At 36.2% G+C, this 13,386-nt stretch overlaps 1 protein-coding gene across 1 annotated transcript in view; it reads right to left on the bottom strand.

The window, feature by feature from the left end:
* CFTR (CF transmembrane conductance regulator) overlaps nucleotides 1-13,386 on the bottom strand; it is a 265,793-nt gene that overhangs the window by 190,918 nt on the left and 61,489 nt on the right. The window contains exon 4 of the mRNA XM_090287405.1: nucleotides 2,053-2,268. Within this exon, the coding sequence (XP_090143531.1) occupies nucleotides 2,053-2,268 (216 nt within the window). The remainder of the gene's footprint in view (nucleotides 1-2,052; nucleotides 2,269-13,386) is intronic.

Raw genomic sequence — 13,386 nt, 5'->3', positions numbered from 1 at the left:
GGACTTATTTAAAAACTAACCTGTTCCTTCTTTCATCTCTCCTCCCCTTAGCCCAGACCATTTCATGCCTCTCTCTTCCTATATAACACAGTTTGTCTTGCTACATTATTTCAGTACTATTTTACTTTCCCTAATATTGGAAAACCATTTACTTCAAGGAATATGATTTATCCACTTTAAAAAATTTAAACAAGTTTTTACTCAATGTTCTATATTTTCTTAGGTCTTATTTTCTTGAAATCTTTTATCTACAGTCTAGGGAGAAGCTCAAAGGAGAAAGCATGTCTAAATAACTTAGAAGCTTGTCATGTCATGTACTGTACATCATTAGCTATTGCTTATGATATTAAGCACTTTTATAAATATTTTTTAAACCAGATCCTACTTTCTTTAATATGCTTGTGTAGCTTTTATAGTCTAAATAATACCTAATTCCTTCACTTATATAAAATTTCTAGATCAAAACAAAGTTTTTGTTGAGTTATCACCCATGCTTTCCTGGTAATTGTGAACTGATGAGACTGCAGCTGAGGTGACTTAATTAAACTGTGGACTCCATTTTTCTCTTGTGCCTCCATAAAAGGCTTCTTTGAACAATAAAGTATGGCTATCAAGGTTTTACAACACAAGTGACCTTGCATGTATATTATGGAAGTGTTATGGGTTATTTGCTAGAGGAAATTTCAGATCCATAACCCTTATAAACTAAGTATATAAAGTTTCTACACTGGGAAAAGAAAAGAGAGAATAAGTGTAAAGCAGTATCCAAATGATTCAACCAAAATAGCTTTCTCTTTGGGGCTGGACAAAAATTTGTTTTTTTTTTTTTTTTCTGTAAGATGGCTCTAGTAGCACTTAGTTGTCTTTAACTTCATTCAAAACAATTTTGTTAGATTGTATTGTGAAAGCTGCCATATCAGTGTGCATTCAGAAAAAACATCAAAATTGATGAATTTCTGTATAGCCATTTTAATATTGAATATGGAAGAAAATATGCAACATTTTCATCATATTATGCTTTATTATTTCAAGAAAGGTAAAAACACAACTGAAACACAAGAAAATATTTGTGCAGTGTATGGAGAAGGTGCTGTGACTGATCAAATGTGTCAAAAGTGGTTTGTGAAGTTTTGTGTTAGAGATTTCTCGTTGGACAATGCTCCATGGTCAGGTAGACTAGTTGAAACTGACAGCAATCAAGTCAAGACAGTAACTGAGAACAGTCAATGCTCTACCACACAGGAGATAGCTGACATATGCAAAATATCCAAATCAATAGTTATTGGTAAAATGAAAAATGTGTCTTTTGTTTTACAAAGAAAACTAAATAGACTTCTTGACCAACCCAATATAATGACTTAAACAGTCACACTTGGTTTTGAATCAGGTTAGTGAAAACACGTTATTGAAATGGTCTTAAGTTGTGTTTGCAAGGTATCTAAATCTTAATCTGAATTTACCTAAATCATACTTCAGCAACTTGGGTTCTTGTATGAACAGTACACACAGAAAACAGAAAAGGTTGTTATGGTTGCCATCCATGAGCTGTTTTAATTTTTTTTTTAAATTTGCAAACTCACAGGGTAACAAAAATCTAACTCAAAATAAGGAAGTACATAGGTGAATACACCCCTGTGTCACAACTAGTTAAGGTGAAAATTTCATTGCTTGGATTATCATTAATAATTATATACTATACTCTTATAGTTGAATATAAGGATATATGGCATTATACCATAAGACAATATTTTGTCAATATCTTATGCAGATGGTAAGAACCATTTTAACAGGGACTCATGGATTTAAAACAATGATGACATGACTAGTGAAAAGAACAAAAATGAAACTATGTCATATGCAGTTTATAGAATGTGTTCAAAAATTATTAAAGTGAATAAATTATCAAGAAAAATTAGAAACACTAATTACTGCTATAATTTATCTCACAGACTTATGAAATTGATTTAACATTTATCCCTAATTTACAACAGCACAGCATTTACAACATGATGCCACTCCATGTAGAATATAGACGGCGCAAGGAAGTATTACCTTTTTATAAATCAAACTAAACATAGCTATCCTCATTTGCATTCCAATGTGATGAAGGCCAAAAATGGCTGGGTGCAGGAGCAGTGTCCTCATGATAAAGAGAAGGCATAATCCTATGCCTAGGTAAATGGCGATGGAGCGTTCCACTTTGTTATCTGGATCATAGGAAGCTATGATTCTTCCCAGTAAGAGAGGCTGGACTGCTTTAGTGACTTCCTGCAGAAGAGGACAAACAGAAAAATGAAATTTTATTCCCCTTTCATAAAATACCCTCACAATTTCAACACAGGAAGTTTTATCTTTAAAGAAAATTTTAAAATGGCTACACAAAGAGCCATGCCATATATGAAATTCTTAACATATTGCTTTAAATATGTTGGTACCTCAATTCCCTGCCATTGTATCACCATTATAATTTTTCCATAACCTCTCATGGTTATCACAATAGGCCCATTTGGTGAATTGTTATTCAGTTGCAATAATAACAAAATAAATGAAATGTGTGTTAATCTGATTTAGACACCTATTCTGCACATTATCATTACTGAATTAGTTAGCTGTAATCTTGTCTTAACCAAAAGAGGACGTACTTATCCCTTGAACAACCATGGCTATTCCACAAAAACACTAGTAGTATTACTCTGGGAGGGTACATGTTCATATAAAAATGTAATTTATTTTTGGTAGACAAAATCCCAACAATAGGACCATCTGTCAACATCAAACCAACACAAACCTCACCACAACATGGAATTGTTAATATTCAAGGACAAAATCAGCACTCCAACCCCTCGCCCTTTTAGTTTTTCCTACTCTGTTTTAAGTAGCATGTTTCTAATATTTACAATGGAACCATTAACAGATATCACCCGATTTTTTTATTTGAAAGAGAAAACAATGATAACTGATACTTAGCTTAGTCTTTGAAGTACAGTCCTTTATAAAAATCATCCCTATAATGACTGAGATAAACACAGTCCTACGTTTTTTAAAAGATTTTATTTATGTATGTATGCATTTATCTATCCATTCATTCATTCATTCGTTCCTTCATTCATTTTAGAGAGAAAGGGTGGGAGAAAGAGAAGGAGAGAAACATTAGTCAATTGCCACCCACCCCACCTGGGGACCTATCCACAACCCATCCATGTGCCCTGACTGAAAATCAAACTGGTAACATTTCACTTTGCAGGACGATCGATGCTCAACCAACTGAGCTACACACCAGTTAGAGAAGTCCTACATTCTTGGCATGTGAAAGCTGTGTATACACCATTATTCCGATTATTTTCAGAAACAGAAGAAATTTCCCAGTACAGCACCATATAAAACAGTGCAAGCAAACTGAGGCTTGAAAGTAATGAGAAGGAACATAAATTTATTTGAAAATTTCATAAAATATTTTGTTAATTTTATCAGACACAAATCAAGATGAAATTCACTTTATTATGGTTCACTTAGATAACAGAAGAAGATACGTACAAAATTTTCAGCCAGCCTGACAGTGAAATGAACACTGAATTCAGAGTCATGAAATCCACATTCTTATCCCAGCACGTTACCTATAGTCTCTGTCACGTAAGTCACTTCCCTTCTCTGTGTGGTTTCCTAACTGATAAACTGAGTGGTGGAGTGAGCTGATATTGGAGGTCCCCTGCCTTGCTAACATCTCTGATTATATGGTCTAAGCCAGGGGAGTCCCATGGCAGATGCTGAGGATTTCTCGGGCAACTGGCCCACATCCTACCACCACTATAGGTATTTTCTTCTCAGAGGGATGCAGGTCTGAACAATGTGAGTTCAGAAGACCATGTGCTTAGAGATTGCATTCCTGGTGGGAATACTCTTCAGTTTCAGTTTAGATGAAAATTTCAGTTTAGGGAAAATTTAAGAAACATGAAAATAACTCCAGGGAGATATATCTGTTCTCTCATGGGATCCTCCAGACTAGAGTTTAAAGTAACTTTGGATGAATCTAAATCTTTACAATTTCTGTTCTACCTGCATACCTAGGACAGGACCAGATGTTTCTAGAGATAGGGAAGTCTGCTGGACATTCAGACCATTAAAAAAAGTTCAGGTGAAAATAGAAAACTTGGTTCAGCTTACAATTACAGTAAATGAAGTAATCCCAAGATAACCTCACCTTAAAAATTACAATTCCAAACCCAAAGTATACTTGTTTCTAATACAAGTACAATGATTAATTGAAGAACTTCTAAATTTACATTATTTTCTATTGTGAGTAGTTGTAAAATAATTATCATTATCATCTTAACTCATTTTACATATATTTTATATGTCTTAATATTGGGAAAACTAGAATATTATTTGAGAAATATTGAGAAGTTACAATGTCTTGATAGTGATAAATTAATTAATAGCACACCAATGGTCTACAAAAGAACCTATGGTTATCTCAATAACAACTGTAAAGGAACACTGTATGATAAAACTTCAATACATATATCTATAATGTTCTAAATAAACTCAAATATAAAGATATTTCATTAACTTGGGAAAAAATCTCCTCCAAAACAATAACCAACACCACAATTAATAAAACTCTAGAAGCACTACTTTTAGAGTAAGATACATATGAACAATAGCAATACTAGCAGGTAGTACAATTAAACATTTTTTTCTGGAAACTTTTGTTAATACAATTCAAAAAGAAAAACAACTGAGGTTTGGCAATAGAAAAGAAGAAATGAAACTATTATCATTATCAGCATAGAATGTGATTGTCCATAGAACAACTTTTAGATTAAAAAAAAAAAAATTTGTACTAAGGAAAAAGATTACTATATACCAAGCATAATAATCAATTTAAAAAGTACCCCATTTATATCAAAAAATATAATAAAAATGCATTGTTAATATTAGTAATTAATATATATACCTAAAAATATATTTTATAATACATTACTAAGATATATTTTTAAAGTCAAGTAAATAACTTTAAAACTTTCTAAAAAGAAAAACTAATTGTTGCAAAAATCACATTCTCCCCTAAGTTATTTTATAAGGTTAATGTAATTTTCATCAGAATTCTGAGTTTTTAGAAGTGAACTTTTAGCACTATAAGAGCAGAGGCTGTCTATTTCAATTCTTAAAGCAATCCTAACACCATGCACAATACCTAGCACAGAATATCCACTCAGCATGTATTTGTAGAATCAATGGATAAAATTATTCTAAATTTCAATGGGAAAAAAATAAGAGACTAATGAAAAACATTTGAAAAATAAAAACAATGTGTGAGAGGGTCCACATTACTAAACATCAAATTATATTATACAACTATAATAATACGTGGCATGAGACAGAAATAGACTGCTTTATTTGGAAAGTTCCAGAATAGGTCCAAGTGCACTTAGTAATTTGATGTACAATAAAATATGGCATTTTAATTCAGTGTATAAAGGTTAAATTATGCAATACATAATGGAGAAACTGAATAGTCATTTTAAAAATTAGATTTACTTTTTATTATTTGTTAATTACAGTTGACGTACAATATTATTACTTTCAGGTGTACAGCCCAGTGATTAGGCATTTATATAATTTACAAAGTGATCATCCCCAAAAATCTAGTACCCATCTGATACCATACATATTCAGCATAGAAAATATATGTGGTATCATGTTTTGAATCATGTTTTTAGTATTTTACTTTTGGTATTTTTTATTCATTAACTATTACCAGCAATATCTTCACTAGAAATCTAAGCTAAATTCTTAGTGTTTTATAATAAAATGTTCCTGGACCTGCTGATATAGCAGCAACATAGGTTTAACCTAGAAGATACAATAATCAAATATGTGTTAAAATACTGATTTTAATTCAGAGGTAATACTTAATATCTAGGCATCATTTTTAAATATTAGCAAGATATACTCCTATGTCCTATGAAATTTAAGTAAATGCTAATAAGATTAGTATTTGTGTAGGTAGATAGATTCTAATAAAGATCTAGTAACAGTTAATATTTTTGAAGTACTTGCTATGTATCAGGATCCATTCTACCTGCTTAACTCATCTAATTCTCACAATAACTCTGAAATATATGCTATTATCTCCACTCTACAATTAAAGAAACTGTGACAAGGAGAGTTTAAATAATTTTCCCAGTGGTACACAGCTAGTAAGTGGTGAAAGTGGAATTTGAACTAGACATTTTGACTCCAAAGTCTATTTCATATTCATAACCCTAAATAAAAAAGAAAATGTTAAAATACAGCCTGTTCTCTCTCAGTTGATCATCAAGCAAGCATTGTGATTAGTTCAACATCAACCTACCAAGTTATAAGTTAATATCACTGTAATTTAAGACATATACCATTTCTCTAGGCCCCATATCATAGACACATAATTTGAAAAGTGGAAGGAATTATAGAAACTATATACTTTACTGCCATCCCTTGAATTGTACAGTTAAAGAAACTGAGGTCCTGAAGATTTCTTTGCTTTGTCCAAAGACAATAAAACAGACTCTGGCATCAAAGCATGATCAGACCCCAGGAGACCTGAGGGGAAAAAAATGCTCACCTTTGAAAAAAACACATCCTGGAGTGCATCACATATATTTTACTTTATTTCACTGAGTTGCATTCATGAGTCATGATTGGATACTGGTTAGCTACAAGAACTAAGGCTGCACCATCTTCCTACAGGGAATGAGAGAACTGCACCACCTTGTACGGAATTTAAGTTGTGAATACATGATCACAGACAATTCCTAATCTACAAATTGATTGTTTTCTAAATGTCACATGGAAGAGCAGGAGATGCATTTTCCTTAAATACAATTTTCTACTGAACATGGTATTGGATTTCTAGATTAGCCTTCAAAAGTATATATAATGTTAAATGCTCTTGGATCACCTTTCTGTTCAGATAGTTCTGTTGAAACCTAACAGGACCTAATACTGTGTAACAATATTTCTACAGGAAGAGATGGAACATCTCCCCCTCCTGCAGTCTTAGAAAAGAAACAGAGTCCCTCTTAGGCATATATTTTCCCTTACCATATACCCTGTCATCTATCTGCTTCTCTGCAAGAGTCATTTTCTTTTCTCTTTCCTTTCTTTCCTTTTTTCTTTTCTTTTGGTAAGGATGCATCTTTTTTTTTTTCCCTCTGTTGAATCTTGGTGAATTTTTATTCCTAACCATTTTCTGTGTTTTCATTTTTTGCTTTTTTTCTTCAATTACAGTTTATATACAATATTATTCTATATTAGTTGCAAGGGAGTGCTTAGGGAAGGACACAGAAGTTAATAGTTAACATTGAGAATTTTCACAAATCCTTGACCAACTTGTAGTCTTAATGGGATTGCTGTCACTTTTATTCAGGGGTTCCTTGGTCATATCTGCCTACTTTTCTATTCACAACTATTTCTTCTAACTAGGCTTTCTCTTCTTCCATGACTCTGTCAGGCCTTGCTACTCAAAGTGAGGTGGTAATGGAAACAGCATCTTCATCTGGGAGCTTTTAGAAATGCAGAATTTCAGGGTCCACCTGAAACTTTCTGAATTAGATTCTGCAAGTTAGCTAGATGGGGGATGGGGATCTGGTATGCATGTAAATATTTTCCCTTTTCATTAAAATAGTTAATATTAATTGTTATGCTTTAAATTTTTCAGTATTAAGATATTACTAAATATTATTAAGTCATCGTCGTCGGCAGCCGTCCGTCTCGAGAGACAATGGTGTAGCTTCTTAAGAGTCTATCTGCACCGCCGAGAATGGCTGTGCAGTCCGACTCGGGAGTGACACGGTATCTGTCTCCTCCCGTGTTGAATCGACATCTTGCGATGACGCTGAAGTGTCCTCTCCAGTGAAGCTGAAGCTACAGAGCCTGGGCGGGGTGATATGGAGGGTCTGCTGTTGCCCATGCAGCAGACCCCCCTTCTCTTCGCAGCTGAAGGATCCAAGGGAAAGACGGAGTCAATACAGCTTGGCTTCAGGTGCGCCGCAGGAGTTGCCGGTATTGACTACAACGTCAAACCGCCTTAGGGACTCCGGCTCCGGATTTTCTGTCGGGGTTTACTCCCTTAGCCTTTCCCCTGAAGAGGTATGCCGCAAGGCAGCGGAGGTTTTTTGGAATCAGAGTTTTCCTTCTCTGAAATATTATTAAGTATTATTAAGAAAAAAAAAAAACTAAAATGTCCTCCTTATATGTACCACCCCCCACTTCCCTCACCTTAGATTCTAGTGAAAGTTAAATACGTTCAGTCATAACGTTCTTGCTGATCTAACTGAATCAGAATCACCTGGGGACTTTTCAGAGACTACTGTTTATTATCACAGGGCCCATCGCAGACCAATTAAATCACCATATCTGGAATGGAGCTACCAGTTACTCTACATATTAAAGAAAAATTACTTATGTTTCAAAGAAAACTGAACACCATAACTTTCCAAATCTTGTCATAGGAACTGGGGGAAAGTGTAGAATGCTGTAAGTACCACTAGAAAGTGCAGCGTGTGTGTCAGAGATGGGGTTATATATACCACTGGGGAACAAATTTTTCATTAAGTTAGGCCTGACACTTGTTTTTGACTAACTTTTGGCATCTGAATCCAAGAATGATCCAGTTTTCCTCTATCACATCAATGTTTTAAGGTATAGGATAACCTTCCTGTGTCCCAAAAATCATACAAAATGTACACACAAAGGAAAATAAAGAAAAAATTACATGAATAGACTGTTTAGAGTTATTTTATTCATATAAAGGCTATATATTGTTACTGTAGGTCAAATTGTGTACAAATAGTAAATTTCTACTACCAAACATACATATTAAGGTATTTTATCTTTTCAAATGACAGGCTAGGAAATGCCAAAATGAGATACTTGAAACCGTCTCCTTTGGTTGGCAAAGCTTTAACAAATTGCTTCATGAGACCCAGTTTTATGTGCAGAGGTGGGAATATAATGTTCTTTCTGTCAACAAGGGGCTCATGTAGAATGTTTGGATCACCACGTTTGAGATCAGATCTCGGAGGCCAATTCGCCTCCACCCAATGCTTCTCATGAGCTCTGTTGTCCCACATACACACAAAACAGGGATACTTGTTGATTCCGCGTTGCTGACCAAGAAGGAAGTAGACCATTTTAAGGTCAACACAGATGATCCAATTGTGCTTGTGATATTGGAACAGATCAATGGCTCTCTTTAAGTCTTCATATTCTTCACAAAAACAAACTGAATGGCCAATTGGGACTGCACCAAATAAATTGCCATTGTGAAGGAGGACACACTTCAAGCTCCGCTTTGAGCTATCGATGAACAGTTGCCATTCAGTTGCGTTCTAGATTGGAATTCCCAATTCCCCCATTAAACCATGTATGTTATAGCAATGCACAAAGCCAACGTCACTTGGAAAGTACTGCAGAAATGTACTCCCTCTTGCAAGTTTTTCTCATGCAGTCTTGATGCCAGGAGTTCTGAAGCCTTTTTGGATAGTCCCAAATCTCATGCCAAATCATTCAACTCATGCTGATCAAATTCCTTAAGAACTGAGTCATCTTCAATTCCAAAATCTTCATTGTTGCTGTCACTTATTTCTTCATCATACTCCTGTTTTTTGAAAGAGGGTAGTTCAATGAAAACTGGCACTGGGATTTCAGTTGAATGAGGCACTGGGCGTACAGCTGATGGTAGACTAGGAAACTCTATTTTACATGTATTTTTCTTGTTATATCCTGATGTTTCACTATAGAAAAGTAACAGTCACTTCAATGATCTCCGGGTTCTCGCCAAACCATAAGTATACCAAATGGCAATTTATCACGTGTTCTCTTCATCCACATCTATAAACTCATGACACACTGCTTGCATACTTTGTGAGGGGCCCAAGACTTATTGTGATCACCAAGTTTTACTTTAAAATATGCAAAATAGGCTTCCCTAATGAATGTACTTTTGTTTGTCCTTTGGGAATGGTGAAACTGCCACAGATATAACAAAATGAATCAGGGTTGTTTAGGCACTTACCATGAGAAATAGCAGAGGCAGACATGATCTTAAGGAAAGGAAATAAGTACATATGTAAATAAGAAATAAATTCTGCTAACTCCTTGTATACAGACAGGAACTCGGACTACACTTTGGAATATGATTCACCATATAGAGTGGCACACAACCTCTCACCAGACTATCTCATGTGTAACTGAATAGCCTTGACAAGTATGAACCTGTTGCTGGTCTCCAAGGTTGTCCATCACCCCTCCCCAACTGAGGGAGGTTTGCTCTCAGCCAATAGGAGAGCACTAGTGCTTCCCTTGATCCCGGCTCAATCTACCTAGAGTGGTCTCATTAAGATAAGTTCTACAGAAAAAACTTGATGTGATAAAGGAAAACTAACTGCAGCTTTGAAATCAGCATGCCTACTTAAGTCTAACACAGCTGAAATACCAAAATCAACAAATTATTTTAAAAATTGTTCCCCTGTATAGTAGAGGGTATTTTCAGGATATAGAGTGAGTGTAGCATGTAAGTCACTGCTGTGGTTAGAGAAGCAGCTAGCTATGGGGGTTTGTGGAAATGAAAGAAGAATCTAAAAAGTAAATCTTACACAACATGCAACTTGAAAATTTGATAGAGGTAGATATACTTAGGTGAAAGAGACATAAATAAATGTAAGTGCCTAAACCAGAGACTGACTGGGTGCAGAATTCCCCCAAACACTCTCCTTTCATTAAAAGTATGCTTAAAGGGTCATACTTCCAGCCAAGATGAAGGCATAGACAGACACGCTGCATCTCCCTCCACAGCTAAGAAGGAATACAACTACCTCAAAACTAGAAACACCCCAAATACTCAAAGCAATCTTGAGAAGGAAGAACACAGCAGGAGGAGTCACAATACCAGACATCAAACTATACTAGAAAGCTACTGTAATCAAAACAGCCTGGTACTGTCATAAGAACAGACATATAGATCAATGGAACAGAATAGAGATCCCAGTAATAAACCCAGGTCTAAATGCTCAATTAATATTTGACAAAGGGGGAAGGAGCATAAAATGGAGTGAGAAGAGCCACTTCAACAAATGCTGCTGTGAGAACTGGACAGGAACATGTAAAAAAATGAAATTGGACCACCAACTTACATCACACACCAGAATAAACTCAAGATGGATCAAAGACTTAAATGTAGGCCATGAAACCATAAAAGTCCTAGAGGAACACATAGGAGGGAAAATTTCAGATATCCCATGTAGAAATATTTTCACCTAAGGCAAGGGAAATAAAGGAAAGAATAAACAAATGGGACTACATCAAACTAAAGAGTTTCTGCTCAGCAAAAGAAAGCATCAGCAAGATGACAAGGAAACCAGCACTATGGGAAAACATATTTGACAACGATACCTCAGGCAAGGGATTGATCTCCAAAATACATAAAGAACTTACACATCTCAAAACCAAGAAGACAAACAGCCCAGTTAAAAAAAGGGCAAAGGGCCTGAACAAACACTTCTCCAAGGAGGATACACAGAGAGTCCATAAACACATGAAAAGAATGCTCAACATCACTAGCCATCAGAGAGATATAAATAAAAACCACAATGAGATACCACTTTACACCAGTTAGAATAGCCATCCTCAACAAATCAACAAACAACAAGTGCTGGTGATGATGCAGAGAAATGGGAACCCTAGTGCACTGTTAGTGGGAATGCAGGCTGGTGCAGTCACTATGGAAAAAAGTATGGAATTACCTCAAAAAACTAAAAATGGAACTGCCTTTATACCAATGATTCCACTGCTCAGATTATACCCGAAGAATCCTGAAACACCAATTCAAAAGAACCTTTGCACCCCTATGTTCAAGCAGCGCTGTTTACAATAGCCAAGTGCTATAAACAGCCTAAGTGCCCATCTGTAGATGAGTGGATTAAAAAATTGTGGTACATTTGCACAATGGAATACTATGCAGCAGAGAGAAAGAAGGAACTCCTGCCATTTGTGACAACATGGATAGAACTAGAGAGAATTAGCTTAGTGAATAAGCCAGGCAATGAAAGAAAAATACCATATGATAACACCTGATACAGAAGACTAATGAACAACACAAACAAATGAACAAAATTGAAAAAGGAACAGAAAAACAGTTATCAGGGGGTGAGGGCAGGGGAGAGAAAGGGGATAAGTAGGGGAAGGGTCTAGTCAAAGAACATGTATAAACGATACATGGACATCGACAATGGGGTGGGGAATGACTGTGGGAGAAGAGGTGGGCTGGTTGGTGGGGGCAATAGGGGAAAAATGGGACAACTGTAATTGAAAAACAATTAAAAAAAAAGAAAAAACTAGAAACAACCAGAAGTTCCAGATAATCAAACTGCATAGAAGTCCAACAAACAAAGATATAAAGAAATACTCATCCAGACAGGTAGGAGGAGCGGAACTGGGGAAGAGAGGATGCGGTGTGGTGGTGCAGAAGCGGCGGCAGTGGCAGGCTGGCGGAAAGCACAGTTACACGTTTTAAAAAGTAAGAAGGGACACCTGGGGAGCGTTCCCAGCTCCTCACCGGACCACAGAGCTCATGGTCCCAGCACCAGGGAAAATCAGGCCTCATCGATCCTGACTGTGCAAACCAGTGGGGGCTGGGGCAGAGGCAGAAACTGCTGGTCTCTCAGCAGAGTCCACTTGTTTAAAGAACCCCCATGATCCTGGAACATCTGCAGACCCATCTACATTGAGAATGACAGCCAGGGCAACAGCTAGAGTGGCACCAATCCCATACAGAAGTGGGAGAAGTGCCTGGAAAAGAGATGAGTGCTGGGCAAGCGGCATTGTTTCCTCTCAGACCCCTCCCCCACGCACAGTGCCACAACGTGGTGAAAGGGTTGCCCTGTACTGTCAAATCCCTAAAGCTCTGCCCCTTACAACTTAACAGGAATGACAGCTCTACCTAAGACACAGAGGCAAACAAACACAGGAGCCTGTAAAGATGAGGAGACAAGGAAGTATGGCCCAAAAAGGGGAATGGATCAAGGTTCCAGTGGGAGAACTAATCGACGAAAAGATAGCCAACCTAACAGATAAAGATATAACCAACCTAACAGATGCAGAGTTCAAAACACTGGTGATGAAGATGCTCACAGGCTTGACAGATATGCTTGAGTATGACAAACGCATAAGAGAAGAAGTGAAGGCTATGCTAAGTGAAATGAAGGAAAATCTACACAAAACCAATGGTGAAGGGAAGGAAACCAGTGTTCAAATCAATGATTTGGAACATAAGGAAAAAAAAAACAGTCAACCAGTACAGAATGAGGAAACAAGAATTGAAAAATATGAAGAGTGGCTTGGGAACCT

The sequence above is a fragment of the Furipterus horrens genome, unplaced genomic scaffold, assembly GCF_987537825.1.
Source record: "Furipterus horrens unplaced genomic scaffold, mFurHor1.1.pri manual_scaffold_9, whole genome shotgun sequence".
In the NCBI taxonomy this organism is placed as follows: Eukaryota; Metazoa; Chordata; class Mammalia; order Chiroptera; family Furipteridae; genus Furipterus; species Furipterus horrens.
Note: the sequence above shows the minus strand (reverse complement) of the source record. Positions and strands in the feature narration are given on the sequence as shown.